Source organism: Phasianus colchicus, chromosome 1 (genome assembly GCF_987193195.1).
Source record: "Phasianus colchicus chromosome 1, bPhaCol1.hap1.1, whole genome shotgun sequence".
NCBI lineage: Eukaryota > Metazoa > Chordata > Aves > Galliformes > Phasianidae > Phasianus > Phasianus colchicus.
Genome location: NC_143436.1, coordinates 45,992,868 through 46,012,298, shown reverse-complemented (window position 1 = coordinate 46,012,298; position 19,431 = coordinate 45,992,868). Strand labels below are relative to the sequence as shown.

Here is a 19,431-nt window from a genome sequence, read left to right as displayed (position 1 = left end):
GAAAAACTGAAGTCAAAACCCACTTTGATAAATCATCTACAGCCCAGACAACCCTCCAGAGGGCAGGCACTTTCAAATGTCAGTGTCAGTCAAGAGATGCAAAATATTCCCTTGCAGAAGCACCATATCTGAATTAGCCAGCCCTGTCTAAGGCTGGGCTTATTTTTACAGCAGCTGGGGGAGAAGTATTTTATCTATAGAGAAGGTGAAGCCCAGTGCAAAAATATTTTTGTATCTTTCAGAAAGTCTACAGGCTTGAAGCAGAATGGCAGCTACTGAATGCAGCTCGATATGCTGGGTGCAGCTAAATCACACTTAGATAGTCTCATAAAGAACAGGGAAGCTACCTGCCATCTTGCTATGCAAGTACTGGAGAAAAGCATCAGTTCTGGCTGAGCTTGTTTCCTTAGTCACAGCACAAAGTATCTCTATTAATTCTGGTCTGTTCAGCCTGACTGGAATATTTTGGTTTTTTTTTTTCAATACATTTTTAGCCCTCTAGACTACTCAAGTGCTTCAAAATATTGGCTTACATGGTTTGACTGGTCTGTATTTGCTTTAATAATAAATGCTAGATACTGGTAGTAATGCTATCAGTGTAATAATTTTCTCCTCAGGACTGATGATATTGAAATAGTGACACTGAACGTGTATACGTTCATCATCACTCCTTTGTCGTTTCTGTTTTGGGAGAATTTATCTTTTTAATATCAACTCTCTTACATTCCTTATGTATCCAGACCTTTCTATCTATCTGTTGTTAAAAAAATATCAAAATAACAATACTGTAACCAATTATTAAGGTACAATATTTTATATTTGTTCCTTTTATGAAGAGGCTGGATGTACAAATCCTATTTTAAATGCAATGCTTATTTTATGAAGCGGATCTCTTTTGTCTTACAACAGTTCAAATAATAATGCTCCCATGTACAATTTCCTACTCTCCCACTACTTTCAATGGAGGAAGGAAAGGAAGGGCAGTTTCAAATTTTCTGCCTGACTGAAGCACACGATTCCTAGCTGTTAGGCTAACTCATTTAATTCAAGTACGCAAAAGGATGAGTAAGCAATAAACCATTTCAAATCAATCCATCTGGCAGTAGGTAAAATAGCTGTAATGAACAACATGTTTACAGAGCACGTTTCCTACCCAGTCTAGTCATTTGCAGGATTCAGGCCACAGATGTCACAGGTTGTCTGAGAAGCATTAGATGTGAGGGGATGTCTGTGTTTGAAAGGGGAGTTTGAGGATGATCTATGATGATGGATGTTTGCTGTTTATTTACACTTCATTTGTTCAGTCAGTCTGGCTAGCGCTCATGGGACTACACAGCTTACCCCACTGTCTGCCGATGGCCACTTGATCTGGAGTTCATAGGTGAATGAGCATATGTTTTTGGATGGATGATTTGCTTTATGATGACTAAGGAATGCACGAGGCATCTGTTACGGAGCTGTTAGAAGTTGCCGTGCTCTTTGGTACAGAAGCTGGAAAGGATATATTGTAGTATTTCTCTCTAATGCAGGCGGAGGAAAGACACAATTTATAAAGTTTCTATTTAAAATACAGTAATTGTGTTCTGACTTCAGGTGCCCTTGGAACAAACAAGATCTTAAATCCACTCTTAATGTGAGAAGCTGTGGATCTGCCTCAGCCAACGCTATCAGCATAATGTCATGTAGTTAGGAATTAAGGATTGCCCTCAGTGGGGACAAATGTATGTGAACAGTAACAGGATTTGGCTTTGTGTATGTAGAATTATCAGGCAAATCAGAAGGAGCAGCAAAACCAACCAAGTAGCCATCTGAAAAGCAAGAGCATTACCATGGCCCTGAGCATGTAACAGTTAAATTCACAGTGAGTTAGAAGTTATACTGCAGTTTTGCTAGCATACAGGTTAGCAAAGGTAAGCCAATTCTTTACTTTGTGAATGTGGAACAATGCTACATTTTACAGTAACAACCAAATTCCTGGTAAGTATATTTGAAAACATTTATTGAGGCAGGAATAGAAGCAGCTGTTGGATTAACATCACATGCCTTTCAGATTTTCTAGGAAAAAAATACTCTAAATAAATACATACTTTATAGTTGTATCTCTTTATTCTGAGTGACTGCTTCCTAGAAATTGTGCAAAAGAAGGTACACTTTTGAACAGACAACACAAAGGTTGCTTCGGATAGCTTGAGATGTGCAAATAGCAAGAGAGTATTACAGAATATTACAGCAAAATAGAATATTTCAAATGACAAAACAAAACCACTTAATAAAGTTAAATTACTTGTGCGCCATTTATCTTATCACCAAGCACCTCTGCAGACAACACCAGATAACCAGTATAAATCAGAAGGAGCTGTGGCTGCAGGTCCATGGAACAAGCAGTTCAGTAGTAAAGCAGCTTTAAAAATTAGATATTAGGGGGAAATTTTTCACTCAGAGGTTGGTGAGGCACTGGAAAATTTCACCTGGAGGAGCTGTGGGTGCCCCATCCCTGGAGGTGCTCAAGGCCAGGTTGGATGGGGCCCTGGGCAGCCTGAGCTGGTGGGGGCAGCCCTGCCCATGTCAGGGGTTGGAGCTCAGTGATCCCAGGTCATTGATCCTCATCTGATCCCAGATCCTCAGAGGTCCCTTCCAACCCAGGCCATTCTGTGATTCTGTGACGATTACTTCAGTTTAACAAATTCAGCATAAGAACTAAACTGACAAAATGCTCCAAGTTTAGCACTGTTGAAGTACTCACATTGGAAATACTTGTCCTTGAAAGGAAATAAACTATCCTGATAGAAATGTCTTATACCAAATAGCTCCCTTATTCTACCCATATTTTTTAAGGTGGGATAGCTGCAATATAAAGCACTCATTACCTATTGGAAAACTAAGTTAATAAAACTGTGATGTGTAGGAAAGGCCTTGGGACCTTCTTCCATGCTTATTTTGAAACACCTCCCTTCTCCTTGCTTGGGTATTCAGTACGCTCTCTGCAGCACCAGGCATCTCTTCAGACCTAAGTGGGAAGCACATGAGGCAGCAGCCCCCGCTGGTCCTCAGCATGCTGAGCACTTGAGTGCTCAAAGCCCTTCTCAAGCCAGGTTGGAGCCTGGGCTGAGCCTGGAGTGTGCCCCTGCTTCTGAGTTAGCACGGTGCCTGACAGCATCCTGACAGCATGAGAAACACCGAGGTGTTACCATAACACAGGCCATCATCATTTCCTGCTTTAAATCCCACTATTGACTAATTAAAAAAAAAAAAAAAAAAGTTAATGCTTCTATTAGATGTGAATATAGGCTGATCTGTAATCTAATAAGTTATGCCACTATAATTTCCTATAAGCCCGTAAGAACCACAAAGCACAGATCGTTCCTTTGTATTAGTTACGAAGAAGAGAACTAAAATGATGCTCAAATGTTAATTTGTCCTGATGCATATAGTGTTATTTTATTTTTATCACGGGCCATAGGAATGCACTGTTACTTCCTTTCTCCTTTGCTCTGCTTCATAACTTGAAACAGACAGCTCCTGGAGGAGAGAGACAGTTTGTGACATGTGTATAGAATCCAGGATTGATACGGGTGTGCATTCATTCATTATAATGACTAAGAAAGAATGAAGATTGACAGTTCAATTACTCATTAACTTGAGACTTGCTGTACTCTCATTCATGAATCTGTTAGTCAATTTAAAACATTTTTGAAGGATATTATTATTATTAAAGTTTGGTTAAGTACTTTTGCCTTACTTGACAGTGTAGAAAAATCTCAATCAACAAACAGAACTTTAATTAGTCTAAAATGGTGCCCTCTGCTTTCATGGTACAGTTGGTTGTATGTTGTGTGAGGGCAGCCCACCACCCCTGCAGTGCCAGGGGAGGCAGCTCAGGGAGCATGGAGCCAACTCATGGAAAAGAGAGCTGCCACCTAAAGCTGCCTCTGTATGCATGCAGGGTAAATGAAGCAATCACAGAACCGCACTGAATCTCATCCTCTTCCAAAATACTTTGGAATACTCCTCTTCCAAATTCTTTGGGCACCTCTTCATGCAAATACTTTCTCTTCTATGCATAGATTTGGTTTCATTTGTACAATTTGTGGTTTGAACAGCCTCACGCCCATTTGTTTCCTTGATTTTGGTGTCAAGTAGGATTCATTTGTCAGTTCGAGTTATCGCCTGTTCATGTTCTACAGTAAGATGGCAATCTCCTGTCTCTAAAAGGCTCCTTTTTTATTTATTTATTTTTTTTTGGGGGGGGGGGGGGTGGGGGGGGTTGCAAGCCATATCTTTCCACAGTTTGACTGTGAAACTAGTAATTCTTATTTCATGCTGACTGATTAGGTGAAGTGCAGATATAGACAATCTTTGTATTTTAAAAAAATATATATATCCTTTTGGTTTGGCTGATTGGGTGGAGAGAAGGTTTTGTTCCCATAGCAACGTTTAGCATTGAGCCTGCAGAAATGAGGCTGCCTGGAGGCATGTCAAACATGCTGCATTTAAAGAGCTGCTTGTGCTCTACGATGTGTTTTTGCTGGTGGCAATTACTTAGCAAACACCAGGGAAACAAAAAGAAAAACCTTTAAAACCCAATACATTAAACTTAAGCCTGCTGATACTAGACATGCTGTGGAGCATCACTTGAACTCTTCTTGGAATATGCATGCAGGGAAGAACCTTGAAGCTTTACTATTGGCTGTTGAATAAACACCACAACTTTAGGTAAAAAATCCGTCCAAAGCTTTGGTGCCACTTTAGTAAAGAGTTCTTCTCCCACCTTCAGCTGAGACAGCACTGAATGCAGTGTTGTGAAAACCAGTGAGGAGGGAAGTGGTGAGGAGGCTGGGGACCAGAAATCCCGTGTGGGAGCTGAGTCAGAGATATGGGACAGCAGCAGGGGAAGGGCTGCTGAACGCTTCCAGAGTGGTGAGAAAGGATGGAGGAAAAAGTCTTTCCCAATACAGGCAGGTGCTGAATGGAAAAGGAGTGGAGGACAAACCCAGTCTAGGCTCAGTATTTTGCACTTCACAGGGCAAAGTTTGACCATGCATTAACAGGGGTAGTGTTTGTGGCTAAAGAAGAATGAACTCAACTTTGGTGATGACAGAGGAACAAGACAAGGAACAAATTTAACTTCAGGATTATTTTTATTTTTTTGCAAAATATTGGGAGAGAAGGACAGGACACAACAAATTCAAAGGAGTCTTTAAGGAGGGGCAAATAAGCCAGTTCTTCCTCTATGGCTGCCATCTATCTGTGTTTTGTCAGCCAAACGCTCTTACCACAAATCCTGTTTAGACAGAACCAGAAAATTCCACACATTTATCCAGGACTTCATTCTGGGAGGGACACAGATCAGTGGCACAGTGTGCACGTCAGCATGTCAGCACAGCAGGTTTGTCCAGGAAAACATGATGGAAAGTCACCCAGGAACACAGAACCACAAATGAAATAGAATCAGTCTTATGGCATTTTATGAACTATACTGTTCATATACGGTGATATTTAAAGGGAAATTCATTCTCCAACTTTTCAATTCACTGTGTCTACTTTGGCACACCAATAAGCAAAATAATGACATGAAGAATATTGGTGTTACTGGTATCTACACAAAAGGGAACAAATTGAAAGAGCACCACGTATTGTAACACCATTCTTTGGTAACATAAAACAGTAAAATAGTCCCTGTATTAGAAGGCAGTCAGTTACTACCTCAGTTTTTGGAGGGAGGAAAACAAAAGCAGAGTGGTTTCAGAAGTGGTTGTTGACATAAGTTTTTAATTAGCACTTTGACCTTGTTATGGTGCCTATTATCCACCCTAGCAGGCTATATTGTAGCTCCTGAAGGCTGGTGGAATGTTGACAGTCTGCTTTTGGGCTCCAGATGTCCTTCTTAACTAAGAACACAAACCTTCCCAAAAGAAAATGTCAGTTTGCTGAGTTTGATTTAATTGCTGAAGGCCCTGAATTTATTGCCAAGTATCAGAAGGATGACACTTTAAAAGCACAGAGGAAAGAAGAAGCAGGCAACGTCCTGCTGAATGCTGTTGCCCTTCTGTTACTCTCTATCTGAGTTTATCTGAGCTGACCCGGGATGGAATACCTGGTTACAGTTTGTGATCAAGTGGCACTATCACACATAAGAAAAACTCTCTGAAGACCAGCAAAGTAGGATGGCTTTATCAGAACAAGCTCGAAAATAGCAATGCAGTATGAATTTTGGAGGAGGGAGTACATCTGTGTACAGAGAAACAAATCAAAGGTTGGTCCTGGAGACCTTGGGTCAGGCTCACCAAATGACACACCGCTTCATGCACAGAGCTCCTCTGAAGAGGCCCCATATTGCACGAGAATGATGAATGAGCTGAAACTGTAGGAGAGCAGCACACAGGGTGACATAGGAGTGGGTGTGCTGGGGAGGAACAGAGGGAGCTGACAGTAACACAGGGGCAGAAGAAGGAGTGGGTGCCAAGAGCTGCGTGCAATCAGAACTGACAGAGATCACACAAAAACGATAGTGATGGGGTGAAAGAGTGAAAACAAAAGCAGTGCTGAAGCGCTGAAAATGAGGTTATCTCAGACAAGACAAGTCAGCAAAGTTAATTATTTGCTGCTGGTTGACCAGATGGCCCTGGAGTTTTATCAAAAGTCCTGTGCCTGCTACATTTTACTACAGGTCTGCAATCCAAACTTTTCACCTACTGTAAAATATTTGTGTGTTCCAAATAAAAAGATGGACTTAAACTTCTGTTTAAAAAAAAAAAAAAAGAGAGATTTACAATACAAGGAGACAGCAGTATTCCTGCTGTTGTGAGACAACAAATGAAAACACAGCCTACGGTGAGTAATCTGGTGACTGAGTGATCCAATGCAGCCTTTGAAAGAGACAAACATCAGGGTCTATCTCCAGGGCAAACGGGTCAGCCCTGCACTTTGAGAGGACAAAAGCTTGGGCTCTGGAGTGAGGAGCCATCAGCCTGTCAGTGGAGGTCCCTGAGGCTGCTCTGTGGGAACCGTGTTTGGGAACTGACCTTAGATTGCCTCTGGACCATCAGGAAGAGCAGACTGCTAGGAAACCTGCTCTAAGATGTGGAACTCTCCTAGCAGATAAAAAGCTAGATAAAAAGTGGTGCTGAGGAGTGTGGTTGGGGTACACTAAGAACCACATGCCTGTAAGTTAAGCATTGCAACACCCACACTTTGGAGTTCCAGCTCTCTTTTAATTATACTCAAACGTCTTCATAATAGAAATGGAGGCCATACATCTTTCAACGAGTGTGACTGCAGACAAAGCAAACCAAACACCCGGAATGGTTACCCAAGTGCCTACAGCCCAGGATTATTGCTGATGTTCACACTCCACTCTGTCATACAGTTTCTCAGAGATTCAGCTCTGGTGTCCCCCTCCATTTTAGCACCGAACGTAACCCTGGGCAGCACAGCGTTACACTGCAACACCAAAGAAGGCAGCGGGGTCTGAGTCTGCCCGCACGGCGGTACAAAAAGCTCACGGCAATGCCTTGCCATGGGGTAAAGGAGCACCCTGCAGGTTCAGACCCCCTGGGCATGCTGCTCCGCGGGGCCGCAGCCCACCTGCGGGCTCAGCACCGGGAGCCCGGGGCTTGAGATTAACGCTAATGACGGGAGCTTGTCATCGTGAGCACTGAACAGCATTCGAGATCAGGCGACGTTTTTATTTGAGAACAGCCCGTAACTCCGACAGCGCTCTACAGCTTGTAGGGAGAGTAAATCGCAACTGGGACACGCGTTACGTCCTTCGGGCCAGACCTGTTTCGTTACAGGAAACTGCTACAGGTACACAAGCGCCGCGTTCGGCGTTGAAGCACCCGAGCGGCGCCGTTCCCGGGGCCGGATCCGGGCACGGCCGCGGGGCCATTCAGCCCGGCCTCCCCTCCCCGCAGCGGGAACCCGCCCCTCAGCCGTTGCCCCCACCGACCGGCGGGAGGGGGCCGGACGAGGGGGCGGGTGCCTCGTGCCGTCGCTCCGCCGCTCAGTGCGGGCGGCGCGCGGAGGGACTCCGGGCATCTCGCGGCCGCGCCGAGCCCAGCCGCGCTTTGCCGAGCCGCGCCGCTCCTCTGCGTGGCCGCGCCTTGAGGGGCGGGAGAGCGCGGCGCCGCGGCGAGGAGCGCTCAGCGCCGGCTGCCCAGCATGCTGCGGAAGGTAAGCGCCGCGACGGGCAGGGCGCGGGGCGGGGCGGCGCGGCCGGCAGGGGGCGCCACAGCGCCGGCAGCGGGGCTCGCGGGGGGCGGCGTTGCCCGTCGCCGGGTGGGGCGGCGCGGCGCGGCGCTGTCCGTGGTGCGGAGGGGAAAACTTTGCCGTCTCCGAGCGGGCCGCTCCCGGGCTGGAGTTGCCATGGATGCTCGCGCTGCAGCTGGTGGCAGCGTGAGGCGTGAGCGTGGAGAGTGGGGAAGGTCTCGCTGCCCACCTCCAGTTGCCGCTTCGCGCGGGAGCGGGCTCGAGCGAGTGGCACGGCTCCGCGTTCTGCACGGCGGCAGCGCTGTTTGTGTCGTGTGGAGGTGAGCGCGAGGCTGCCGTGACTGGCGAAGGCGCTGCTGAAAGCTGTAGAAAAATACCCCGAAGGTCTGAGCAGAGAGGAGGGGGGCTGCATAGCGGCATCAGAGCTGCTGTGGAGCCTAAAGCTGTTAAAGTCAGTAGGAATCTTTTTCTTGACCCGTGAGGATGCGCGTTCAGAGCGCAGAGCTCCCAGCCCAGTCCTCAGTAGTCCTTCCAAGTCTCCAGTACCAGGTGGAGCTGTGCTGGTTCTCACCAACTGGGACCTGGCTGTAACAGGGAGCTGATGGTGGAGCAGAAGCATTAGCTAAAGAGTGACCCGCGTAACTGTGCTGTTCTGCGCTTATCTCACTCCTTTGCTACCCGGAGCAGTGCAGAGATGATCAAGACCTGAGAGGATACAAGGTATCTGAGCCATGTTTCGCTTGCGTGCTTAATTCACAGGCTGCCCAGGGGTGAATCTGACTCTGAGGATTGCTCTGCCCTGGCAGCCTGTTCTGTGCTGTGTATTCAGCGAGCTGCCTTTCCCAGGATAACCTCTGTGTGAATTCTAGGCCACTCGCGCTGTGTTCCTCTGTGGTACCAGAAGTAGCGCAGTACAAAGAGAAGTTGCACTAAGCTAAGTTTAGCTCAGAGGTGGTAAAAATAGTAATCCCTAATTCTTAGAGAACGCCTCAGCGCTAACGAAGGCTGCAGAAGGAACCTTCTAAGAGAGGGAGGCTCCCTTTAGGAAAGGTAGCAATGAATAAAAAGAACAGTTGTACACCTCACTTTGGATCACAAGTGCCCAATGCACGTTTTTGTTTTAGGCATCTCAGTGGAGAACATCCCTACTGAGTTCATGGATCAGGATCTTCACATGTCCTAGTAAATCAGTTATCATGCAGTATCCAACAGATAAAATTAGTTTCATGCCATGGCTCTCTAGTGTAAAGTGTGAAACCTCTGTGTCAGCTGTTTTGTCTCCATTCTCTGTGGTTCCAGAGGAGGTTCTTTCACTTATCATCTTCTTTTTGCTTTTATATTGTTGGGAAGGAAGGGTAAAACCCCTGTTTTTTTATTCTTCCTTCTGTTGCTTGATTTTATGTTAACAAGCGGAAGGCTGACATTTGGGAACTCTCTGACTTTGCTGTCCCTAAATGCACTTGATGCTTCATTGATTACTTCAACAATTGATTACTTCAAAAATAAACTGGAGAGAACCAGGCCACCGAGACACAAAGCTGAAATGCTTGCATTGGGTTTAGTATGGTTTAGTATTGGGTGAGCAGCTCAGTGTTAAATTCACACTTTCCACTTAGATCAAGCTTTCAAGCACTGTCTGTGCTCATAAAGGAGCAATAAAGAAGATCATTTCAAACACCTCAGAAGCGTAATAAAACCTTTTGAGAGTGTACTGAATTTTGTCTCTAACATGGAGCAGATGGGCTCATCAGAATGGGTGGGGTCGGTGACATCTTGAAGTCAGTCTTGATGGAGCCACTGCTGTGTGTGGGGTTACCTTTCCCCTAACCCTCAGCTGAGCTATCTCCTGAGGAGCCCACCTGCTCTCTGGGCTTCAGTCACTGAAGCAGAACAGAGCCCTTCAGGCAGGGATGACCTGATCTCAGCTGTAGCCTGCAGGTGCTGGCAGTCATGTAGCTTCCAGAGTGACACAGTAGGGCTCTGTGTATGCTTCTGCACTTCTGCTGGCCAGCGCAGAGGTACGCCTTAGGCAGAGGACCTTCCTTGTGTTCCTCAAGTTCTTGCTGTGCTCTGTGTGTCCTAAGCAGAGTAGCTTAGGCTAAATGAGATGTGATGCTGTGTGCAGTGGAGTTTAGGAGGAGAGAACAGAGTGGAGAAGGATGGGCAGTAGCACAACACTGCTGGTCTCCTGGTTTTAGGGCTTTTTGCTGAGCTTGGAACTTAGCTGAAACAGCTCTCACTGTGTGCTCCAGCTAGGGAGCAGCTGAGACCACTCTGCCTGCTGCCCACCCCATTCTGCTACTTCCAGGTTCATATGCTGAAATTGAAGGGAGTGTCGATAAATCCTCTGAGCATGAGTGAGGTCAAAGTTTCCTAATTCTCCTATTGTCTTATTTGAGATGCTTTGAAGCAAATCTCCTCTTTCCAGAGAAGGTGTCCCTTAGACTTGACAAACATGATGTACTGAGTTCCTTGGCCACTCTTCAAGTGGACCAAAATAGTTAAAGATGACATAGGCATTTCCACATACTTTATGCTTATACAGATACACATTTTTAAGAACACCATTACATAGTATCGAGGTGCTACAGCTGGATTTATAGCTAATGTCAGCTGAGGTTGGTCCACTTGACCTGATTATGGTTGAAAAGCCTGATATTTTTTCTTCCATATGCCCTTCCCTTTTGTTGTGGTTTAACCCAGCAGGTGGCTGAGCACCACACAGTCGTTAGCTCACTTCTCTGCTTTCGGGATGGGGGAGAGAATTGAAAGAAAGCACCAAAGTAGAACTCATGGATTGAGATAAAAGTATTTACTAAGATAGAGAAAAGGAAAAGAATAATAGCTATGACTCTCTCTCTCTCTATATATATACATGTGAGTGTATATAACAAGTGATGTACAAGCAATTGCTCACCACCCACTGACTCCACTGATGTGGAGTAGCCCCTCAGTGAGCAGAAGAGAGCAAGATAAACTCCCACTCCCTTCAAAACTCTCCTTCCATATGAGGTCCTATGATATGGAATATCCCTTCGGCCAGTCTAAGTCAGCTGTCCTGATTCTGTCCCCTCCCAGCCCTTCATTAGCATGAGCTGAGAAAACTGGAGCAGCCTTGGCTCTGTGTAAGACTGTTTAGCAATAACTATAAACATTGGTGTGTTATCAACATTGTTCTTCTCCTAGAACCAAAACATAGCATCATGACACTCATAACACCAGACACTCTGAAGAAAACAATTCTATCCCAGCTGAAACTAAGACAACATTTTATTCAGTTTCGTATTAGCATGGAAGTATGAATGCAAATATAAGCAGGAAGAAAAATGCTGAGTTGTTTTTTTTTTCCTTTTACACATTTCCCTCCCCACCATTCAAATGAAATAGATAGGCATTTTTGTTAATAGCGGCACCGTCTGTTAGGCAGCGTAGGAAGGTGGTAACAGAGTTAAGACAGGAGTGACTACATTCCTAAGCAAGGAGTGGAAAACCAGTTCTTCAAACCTTAGCATTCTTACCTCTTTGAACTTGTTTCTTTCAGCTTCTTTTGCCAGATGTATGTGTCTTCATCTACCATAATAGAAGGTAATTTATTCAGCCTAGACAGTCCTTCAGCAGATCACTGAAGTACGTATTAGATATAAATTCACACTGGCTGATTTTGTTCTCACCACAGTGTATTTTGCTCATCTTCACTAGGGAACACGAAAGCCCAATTCACTTGTCAAGTTCTGCTGGAGTTATTTTTTCGTGCAAGATGTACCCATGGGAAATTAGTAGAACTCAAGCACATCAACAACGAATTATAACAGTATCTAGAGACAGCAAAAGGAAGAAATTACTATACTGAGAATATACTGAAAATCTAGGCTGGTCTAAATAAAATGTATAATGAAGATGAAATTGTGTGTTACTTCTGTTTTTATTATAAGTAATTTAATGTTCTTAGATTTGTTAATGTTCTGACTCTCAGTAATCAGTAGTTACGGTTATAGATAAAAATGAGGAGGGGAAGAAAACAGCATGCTTGGTATTTAATTCATAAGGCAGTTAGGAGGGACATACATAGTTTGACAGGTACAGTGCTACATCTTGCTGTAAGCTGTAATCATAATGTATTCGAGCAGAATGAAGGATTTATTTTTAAGCAAGTTGTCTTTGTCTGTTCTCTACAACTTGTAGTGCAGAACTGTACATAGTGGGATAAGGGGAGTGGGTGGCACTGTAGCTCTGCGGGGGAAGGAAGTGCCCTTTTGGTATTTTAAGTTGCTCAGAGATTGTCTTCGTAGCACTGTCAGTCAAAAACAACACTTCAGGGCTGAGGTAATAAAGAGTTTTCCTTATTCAGCAATTTTAGAGGCTCTACTATGTTGGCTGCCCTCCGGGAATATAAAATGTGTTACCAGTTAAATGCATGACAACAGATAACTTACTTCAGCAGTAATCTAGCTGAGCTAACACGTAGGCAGTTTAGCTGGATAAGACACAGGCCACCCTGAATTGAGGGAGTATTGAGTGAATTCTTGCTCCAGACACAGCAGTGAGAGTTGAATACGGGTCTCCTGCCTTCTCACTGGGCTGTGAAGAGAAATGGGACAAATAGGGAATGGAGATTTCTGCTAGAGCTTGGGTAAGCTGTTACTGGGAGGGTTATGGCAATTCTGCCAGTGAAAATACAGCTGCCACGAGGAGTTTAAGGGCCTGAAGATCACAAGGTGTGTGAGTGAGGGTTTCAGAGGGATATTGGTGCTGGTTTGAAAGCACGAATGATAAGAGGATTTCCAGCTTTTGCCTCCTGTTAGCTAAAGAGTTCTGCTTTCCCATCACTGCTTCTGTTGTTGGTTTGTGTGTGCGTGTGTGTTTTACTGTGACTCAACTGATCCATCTATGCCAACAGTGTATGAGGCAAATATGAACATGCTTGCATGCATTGAGAAATTCTTGTCTGAAAAGGCCCTTGAGGCAAGAAAGAGGCTCAGAAAGCCCGTGGCCTGCAGATCCCTAGCAGCTGGAAGGTTTTCTAGAGAGCATCGTTCCGTGATTATTTTGTGCTTGGAGTCCTCCCTTAGCATCTGCCATTGGCCACTTCTTCAGCCAAGATACAGGCATGGATGTAATGTGATCCAGCATGCTCCATAAAGGCCATCGCCACAGAATTGAGCCTTGTTTTTCCCTGAGTTCGTTTGTGGGATACTGAACCTGTTAGAGTCATACACTTGGCTAAGCAGGTCAGCTGAGAAATGTTTTATGAGTCTAAGCTGAGAGTGTTCACATAACTTATGACTGAAGCAGCATGAGAACAAATAGAGGAAGATTAAAATCTCTTATGCATGTTGACTTCATCGATCTAAAAGCAGTAGGATTTTTAACAAGTTACTTCTTGTGTTAGTGACCTGGCTCTGACTTCTGCTCAGGGCCATGGAGCACAGAGTGACTGTTTCCAGCCTTTTCCATTGGTTGTCCTCACCAAGATCTCCCTGGCCTCATGTTCCTAGCTTGAGACAAAGAACACAAAAGATACAGAAAAGGGCAGTTAATACCTCTTCCTCCATATGTTCTCTACTGCTAGAATATTGTCCTGCTGAGAAAACAATAAAATACTAATTTAAAGAATGTATATACGTCAAAAGTCTCCAAGCAGATATGGAAAAAAATAGGCACAGATGTGCTGATTTGCCTTTTTGCTTGTGAATAGAGGGAGGGAGTTTTGCCTCTTCTAACAAAGGTTGTTTCCAGGTCTGCCCAATGATAAAACTGCTATGTCAAAATGTTTTTTCTTGTTGTTGTCTGTTTGTTTTCATTGCTTGAGGATATGGCCATGCTGGATTGAGTGGCCAAATAAATAGAATTAATAGGTTCACCGTGGGATGACTTTTTGACGAACTAGCCACGTGTCACTATGTTTTCCTGTCAATCTTTTCTGCAGTAGTTAGCAGTCTGTGCAAAAATTAATTTCTTCAGTCTGCCTCTGTAACACATGGCAGAAATTGGCACTGATGGTTTGTGTTTTTGCCTCCAAGGCTGCCTGTTTGCTCTTAGAGAAGAAATGACTCCTGCTCTGTCGAGAGTGCTGCCTGCTGTTTCTACCCAGAGCACTGATCATTAACACCCTTCCTTAATAATTCAGCTGAGACTGAGCAAATCTGTGTATTTCATGGAATGCTGTAAGAATGACCAGATCATTTGATGCTGAATTTCATGTAGTTTGATTGCAACTGAGGTCTCCTTGAGTTGAAACATTCAGCTTACAGAAGCACACTACTACTCTGTGGTAGGACTTCTTGGCCAAATGTCCCTCCTGTTTCAGACCAGAGGATTACTGTGAACTGTGAGCCTCTCTACACCTGTACTGATTGATTTTCAATTGGAAACTGCTGTGCTCTTCTGTTCTGTGCACCAGTTTCTGTGGCCTTAGCTATGTTTTGCAAACAGTGCTAAGTATTCAAGGTATCTCTTCCATGCCATCCAAGAAGGTAATTTCTGTCCTTAGAGGACAAGTGGCACCAGCCTGTAAATCCTTGTTATAATGATCAATGTGGGGTGTGTGTCAGTGGTTTGGGCTTGAGATTGATTCAACCAGTTTTGCTCTTCCCACTGGAATGTTGGCCTGGTGTGTGATTTGTAAGCAAATTTGTCTGTTCTTTTTCCACTATGGCCTATCTTGTACAAAAGGAAGAAACCTTTTATCTCCTTGAATAATAAGTAAGACTTTCCAAAACCTTTCATATTCTCCAGTTGTAATGTGAAAAATGGATAGGGCTCACCTTTTCTGTTGCAACACCTGTGCATGCTCTGAGAGATCTCATGAAGATTCAGGACCTATAAAATGAAGACATTGGCTCTTTGGTCACAGGTTTCTTGCTTCTGAACAACCAATCTTCAGCTGTCGTGTTTAATAGTGCAGCCTGACCTTGAATGTCATTTTAAAGAAAATGCCTCACTACCCCACATTACTTTTGCCAAAGATGTCCTAATAGAAAACATAGTTTGATGTAAAACAAACAAACAAACAAAAAATTTTGCAGAAAATATATTTCTGATGAAAATAATGAATTTTCCCTGAAAAATAACTTAAAGTTCTTTATTCATAGAAGAGAATCAAAATCTTTTCCAGAAAGGGAAAATGCATATTTTTCCCCAATAGCAGTATAGTAATAATGCTTGCTAATTTGATTCAGATATTCTACTGTTTTGTAAATAACCGTTTCCATCTGTTTTTTTCTTTTTTATTATTATTAATCTAGGGCATTCACGATCATGTCATCATTCATACCAGTAACTGAATTAGCAACTTCTGTAGTTCTCTGTCTTTTTCAGAAGCACTAAAAACTATTCCATTAGACGTTCTCTTCATCTTTTTTTTTCTCTTTCTGCTTATTTCTGGAGAGACGAATAAGTACACTTTTTCATACATTTCAATTATCTTACTTTTTTGCCAAGATATATTTTCAGGTAACACAATTAAAACTCCATTAACTGTTTTAAAATGAAATATCCCCTAGTGGCAGTTCTTTGGTACTTGCCAACTTTAGTTAATGATAGCAAATGGATGTATTGATTTGCTCAGAATTAAAAGAGGATTTTTGACTTTTTCCTTGCACTCTGATGTATAAAAGAAGCCTGAAGAGATAGATACTCCTTCCCCTGCTTTTATCACTTAGATTCACTTCATTCTTGTCTTCCTGCAAGTTAGATTTTAGGGCTAATTCATATTATTTTGTTGAAAGCAGAGTTGGTTGTATAGATTTGTGATACCTTTTTAGCAAATAGATTCCCTCTGACCCTTAATAAGAAGGAATTGGGGCATGCTACCCAAGTTTTTTGTTATTTGATTAGGTCTCAGCAGAGGTGCTGCCTCCCACCCTGCTGCAGAATGAAATGTCCCCAGCTTTGGTTGATAACAGAAGGCACATTTTCCTGACGGATAATTAGCTGTCCCTCCTACTTTTAATGTGTTTCAAGACAATTTTTTAACTTAGCCCTACAACAGGTGAGTTTTGTCAACTGCCATTTTCAGATATTAAAAAGTAGGGGTGTAGCTTTAGTGACTGAGGAGGTGTATCTACTTACCTGATATTCTGTAACTCACACTTGCTTGGAGAAAAATGCATATTTATATCTCAGTTGCCTGGCCTGCTACTTCCAGAGGTGAAAGCAAGTAGTCAGGACTTTTTTATTCGACATCTCTGCTGACAGACACTACAGAAATTGAAATAATTAAAGAAAAAGATGAAGTTACTTTTATTCAGTATGTCTCTTGCAGAAATACAGTGATGGAGAATGGTGGAGTCTAGAATTGCAGTGGCTGGCAATCTAATGTAAATCCTCGGGCGGGTTAAGTTAGTCTGTTCTCGGCATGGTGCCCAGAGTAGGATGGGGGAGCAGGAATGGGGAAGGATGAATCAGTTCTGGTGTTTTGCAAGATTCTGCCTTCTAGTTCAATATTGTCTTGTTTTCTTAGCCTGAATTTATTTCTGACAGGTGGTGACAGAATGTTTTCATTAAAGAAATGCTCATACCTTCCTAGAATCATAGAAATCAAATAAAATCTCCTGTGGCAAACAGTATAATCACACTGACAAACAGCCAGATTCTCTTCACTAGTTCTTTGAGCTTTGGAAATCCTCACTCTGTACAATAGCACTCAGCCCCAGTGCTCACCAGCGCACATAAGCTGTCCCTTTTGTTCCTCTTCTTTGCCCAGCCCTGCCCCCGGTAAGCAGAGCTGCCTGCACTTGGCCTGTTCACAGCTGCCCTCAGTCTTTCCATGTGCAGCCATAATACTGTGGCCTTGCTGACTTCTTCAAGAGCTTCAGGCAGTGCCAGCATCACCCAGACAGATCTTAGCACTGCTTGGCTCCCTATCAGGCTGCAGCATGGGTGCAGATTTGAGAGGGTGGCTGTCTGTCTGCTCCTGAGCTGGGAGAGCAGTCAGCCAGATAGCTGCCATTTCCAGCTTGAGGGCCATTTGCAGGGACCATATGTGGGCTGGGTCTCTGCATACAAGGCAGGAAAGGGCATCTGTCTGATGGGTTATCAGCTAAAGCTGAGGATGTTTTATTTTGCATTCTGCCACACTGTGCAAAGGCACTGACTCTGAGTGGTCTTTCTTGAAAGAAATGGGATTCAGAAAAAGAGTGAGGGTGAGAAACACCCGGTACCCACTGCAGCCCAGAGGCTGCAGAGAAGATGGAGCAGCACTGAGAGCCAGGGAAGGGAGCAAAGGCCCTGTGACTAGTGCCTTGTGTGCCTGTCTCAGATATATTACACTGGATGCTTTTCAGATAATGAGCTAGGAAAGAGCTAAACAACTTATTCAAAACTTTCTAACTGCTGAGAGCTGGCTTAGATTCATGTATCAGCTGTAAACCTGCTTTCCTGAAAACAGAGCAGGAACTGATGTCCTGATTTTCACTCATGATCTATTTTCAGACTTTCTGTTAACCAGCAGGATGTGCTGGTACCCAAGAACCAGGCTCCTGTGATGCTTTTGCATCTGGCCCTTTCCTGAGAAAACAGAGTGACTGATTAGTGAAGCACTCTGTTTCTTCAATTGTGTGTCCTGTGGTTTTGTTTCCTCTCCTAAGAATGCCAGGCAGGTACTAGCAAGGGTGATTAGTCAGTATGATGTCTTGGTAATTTTGTGTGCTTCTGTATTTGAGATAAACTTAAGAGAATTGATTGCTCTGTGCAGTCAATCTTCTAGGCTATGGGAAGTCATATGCTGAGCTCACTTTGCCTGAGTATCTTGCACTGCACTGTTACAAGAGACTAAGAACTAGTTAACTTCATGCCACGTTTTGTAGTACTAGTTTAAGCTAATTGAACTGTGTATGATTTGCCTTCTGAGCTCTCACTTCTCCTAAAACCAGCTGATAGTCAGTGCCTGTGTAAGTTAGACATTAGTAAAATGCTGTTCAGCTAAGCAACTTGGATAATGTAGCAAATGGTGCCATTCTGCATGCCTATTCAGAGCACAGAAAATCAATCTGCTTCAAAGCTGGAGCCCTGCCACTTGATCTGTTGTTTTTTAGCAGTTTCAGACGTAAACCAGTTTACATTATAGTTAGCATAATCATGCTGTCCAGACATCAGCATATAAAGTGCACAGATTATGCTAGAGAATTACATTGTAGAAATACAGATGGATCTGTTTAATGGGGTACAAAACCTATTTTGCATGAAATTTATAAACCTCAATTATCCATATGCCACAAGGGACAAATAATAATTCTGATTCTTAAGCTTTCAGAAAATGGAGAGAATATTCAACATGATAAGCATTAAGAATCACAGTCTCATGTGGGGTAATGCAAAGCTTGGATAATTGAAGTGCTTTTGTATTCGATTCTAAGAGTGTAGTGGTATTTTATATTTGGGCTTCAGTTCAGTATCCAACTCAAAAACGTGTAAGAGCCATCTAGGTACAAGTGCTTCTCACCACCACTGGTGAGAAGTCTTTAACTAACTATTACTGGAGGCAAAAATAGAGAATTTGATGACCTTCTTCTCAAACAAAACCAATGTAAAATTTTTATAGTGTATTTGCTAATTAAAAATAATAATAATAATAATAATGAGCTTTCTCTAAATGCCATGGGTTTTTTTTTGTTTGTTTGTTTTTTTGCTTAGGTTTGGATCTCAGAATGCTTTGGAGTATTTTTGTTGCTCATTTGGAGTAAATCCTTCATTTGCACTATTTTTCTGTGGTGATATTTGATACAAGGATCTCTTTAATGCTCAGACGAGGAAAAAACTAGACTAAAAATCATCATAAATCTTGCAGTTAGAATGTTATCAATTCTACATGCTGATACTCACAAGTTCCTGCCATCCTTCTGCATCCCACTATCACCACATGTTGTTTTTTTTTAATCCACAGAAGGCTTTTTGGACTGCTCAGATGTCAGTAACCTTCTCATTGCTTTACCAGAATGGTAGAGACTGGGTAAAAATTAGGTGAATAGGTAACTATTTGCGTACTTGGTATGGATTAGCATATTCTCCTGTTTGAAACTCACTAAATTAAGTCATCCTAATGTTTTGTAGTTAGAATCATAGAATCCTTAGAGTTGGAAGGGACCTCTGAAGGCCATCTAGTCCAGCTCCCCTGGGAGTGGGGAAATGCACAGCTAAATCAGGTTGCCCAGGGCCTGATCCAGCCTCTCCTTGAAAGTCTCTGGGAACAGAGCATCAACCACATCTCTAGGCAACCTGTTCCAG

The 19,431-nt window shown here is 43.3% G+C and overlaps 1 protein-coding gene across 1 annotated transcript in view; it reads left to right on the top strand.

Annotated features, from left to right (window-relative positions):
- The first annotated feature begins 8,054 nt into the window (after positions 1 to 8,054).
- Positions 8,055 to 19,431, top strand: part of TMCC3 (transmembrane and coiled-coil domain family 3) — a 124,782-nt gene continuing 113,405 nt past the window's right edge. The window contains exon 1 of the mRNA XM_090140015.1: positions 8,055 to 8,172. Within this exon, the coding sequence (XP_089996141.1) occupies positions 8,161 to 8,172 (12 nt within the window). The 5' untranslated portion in view covers positions 8,055 to 8,160. The remainder of the gene's footprint in view (positions 8,173 to 19,431) is intronic.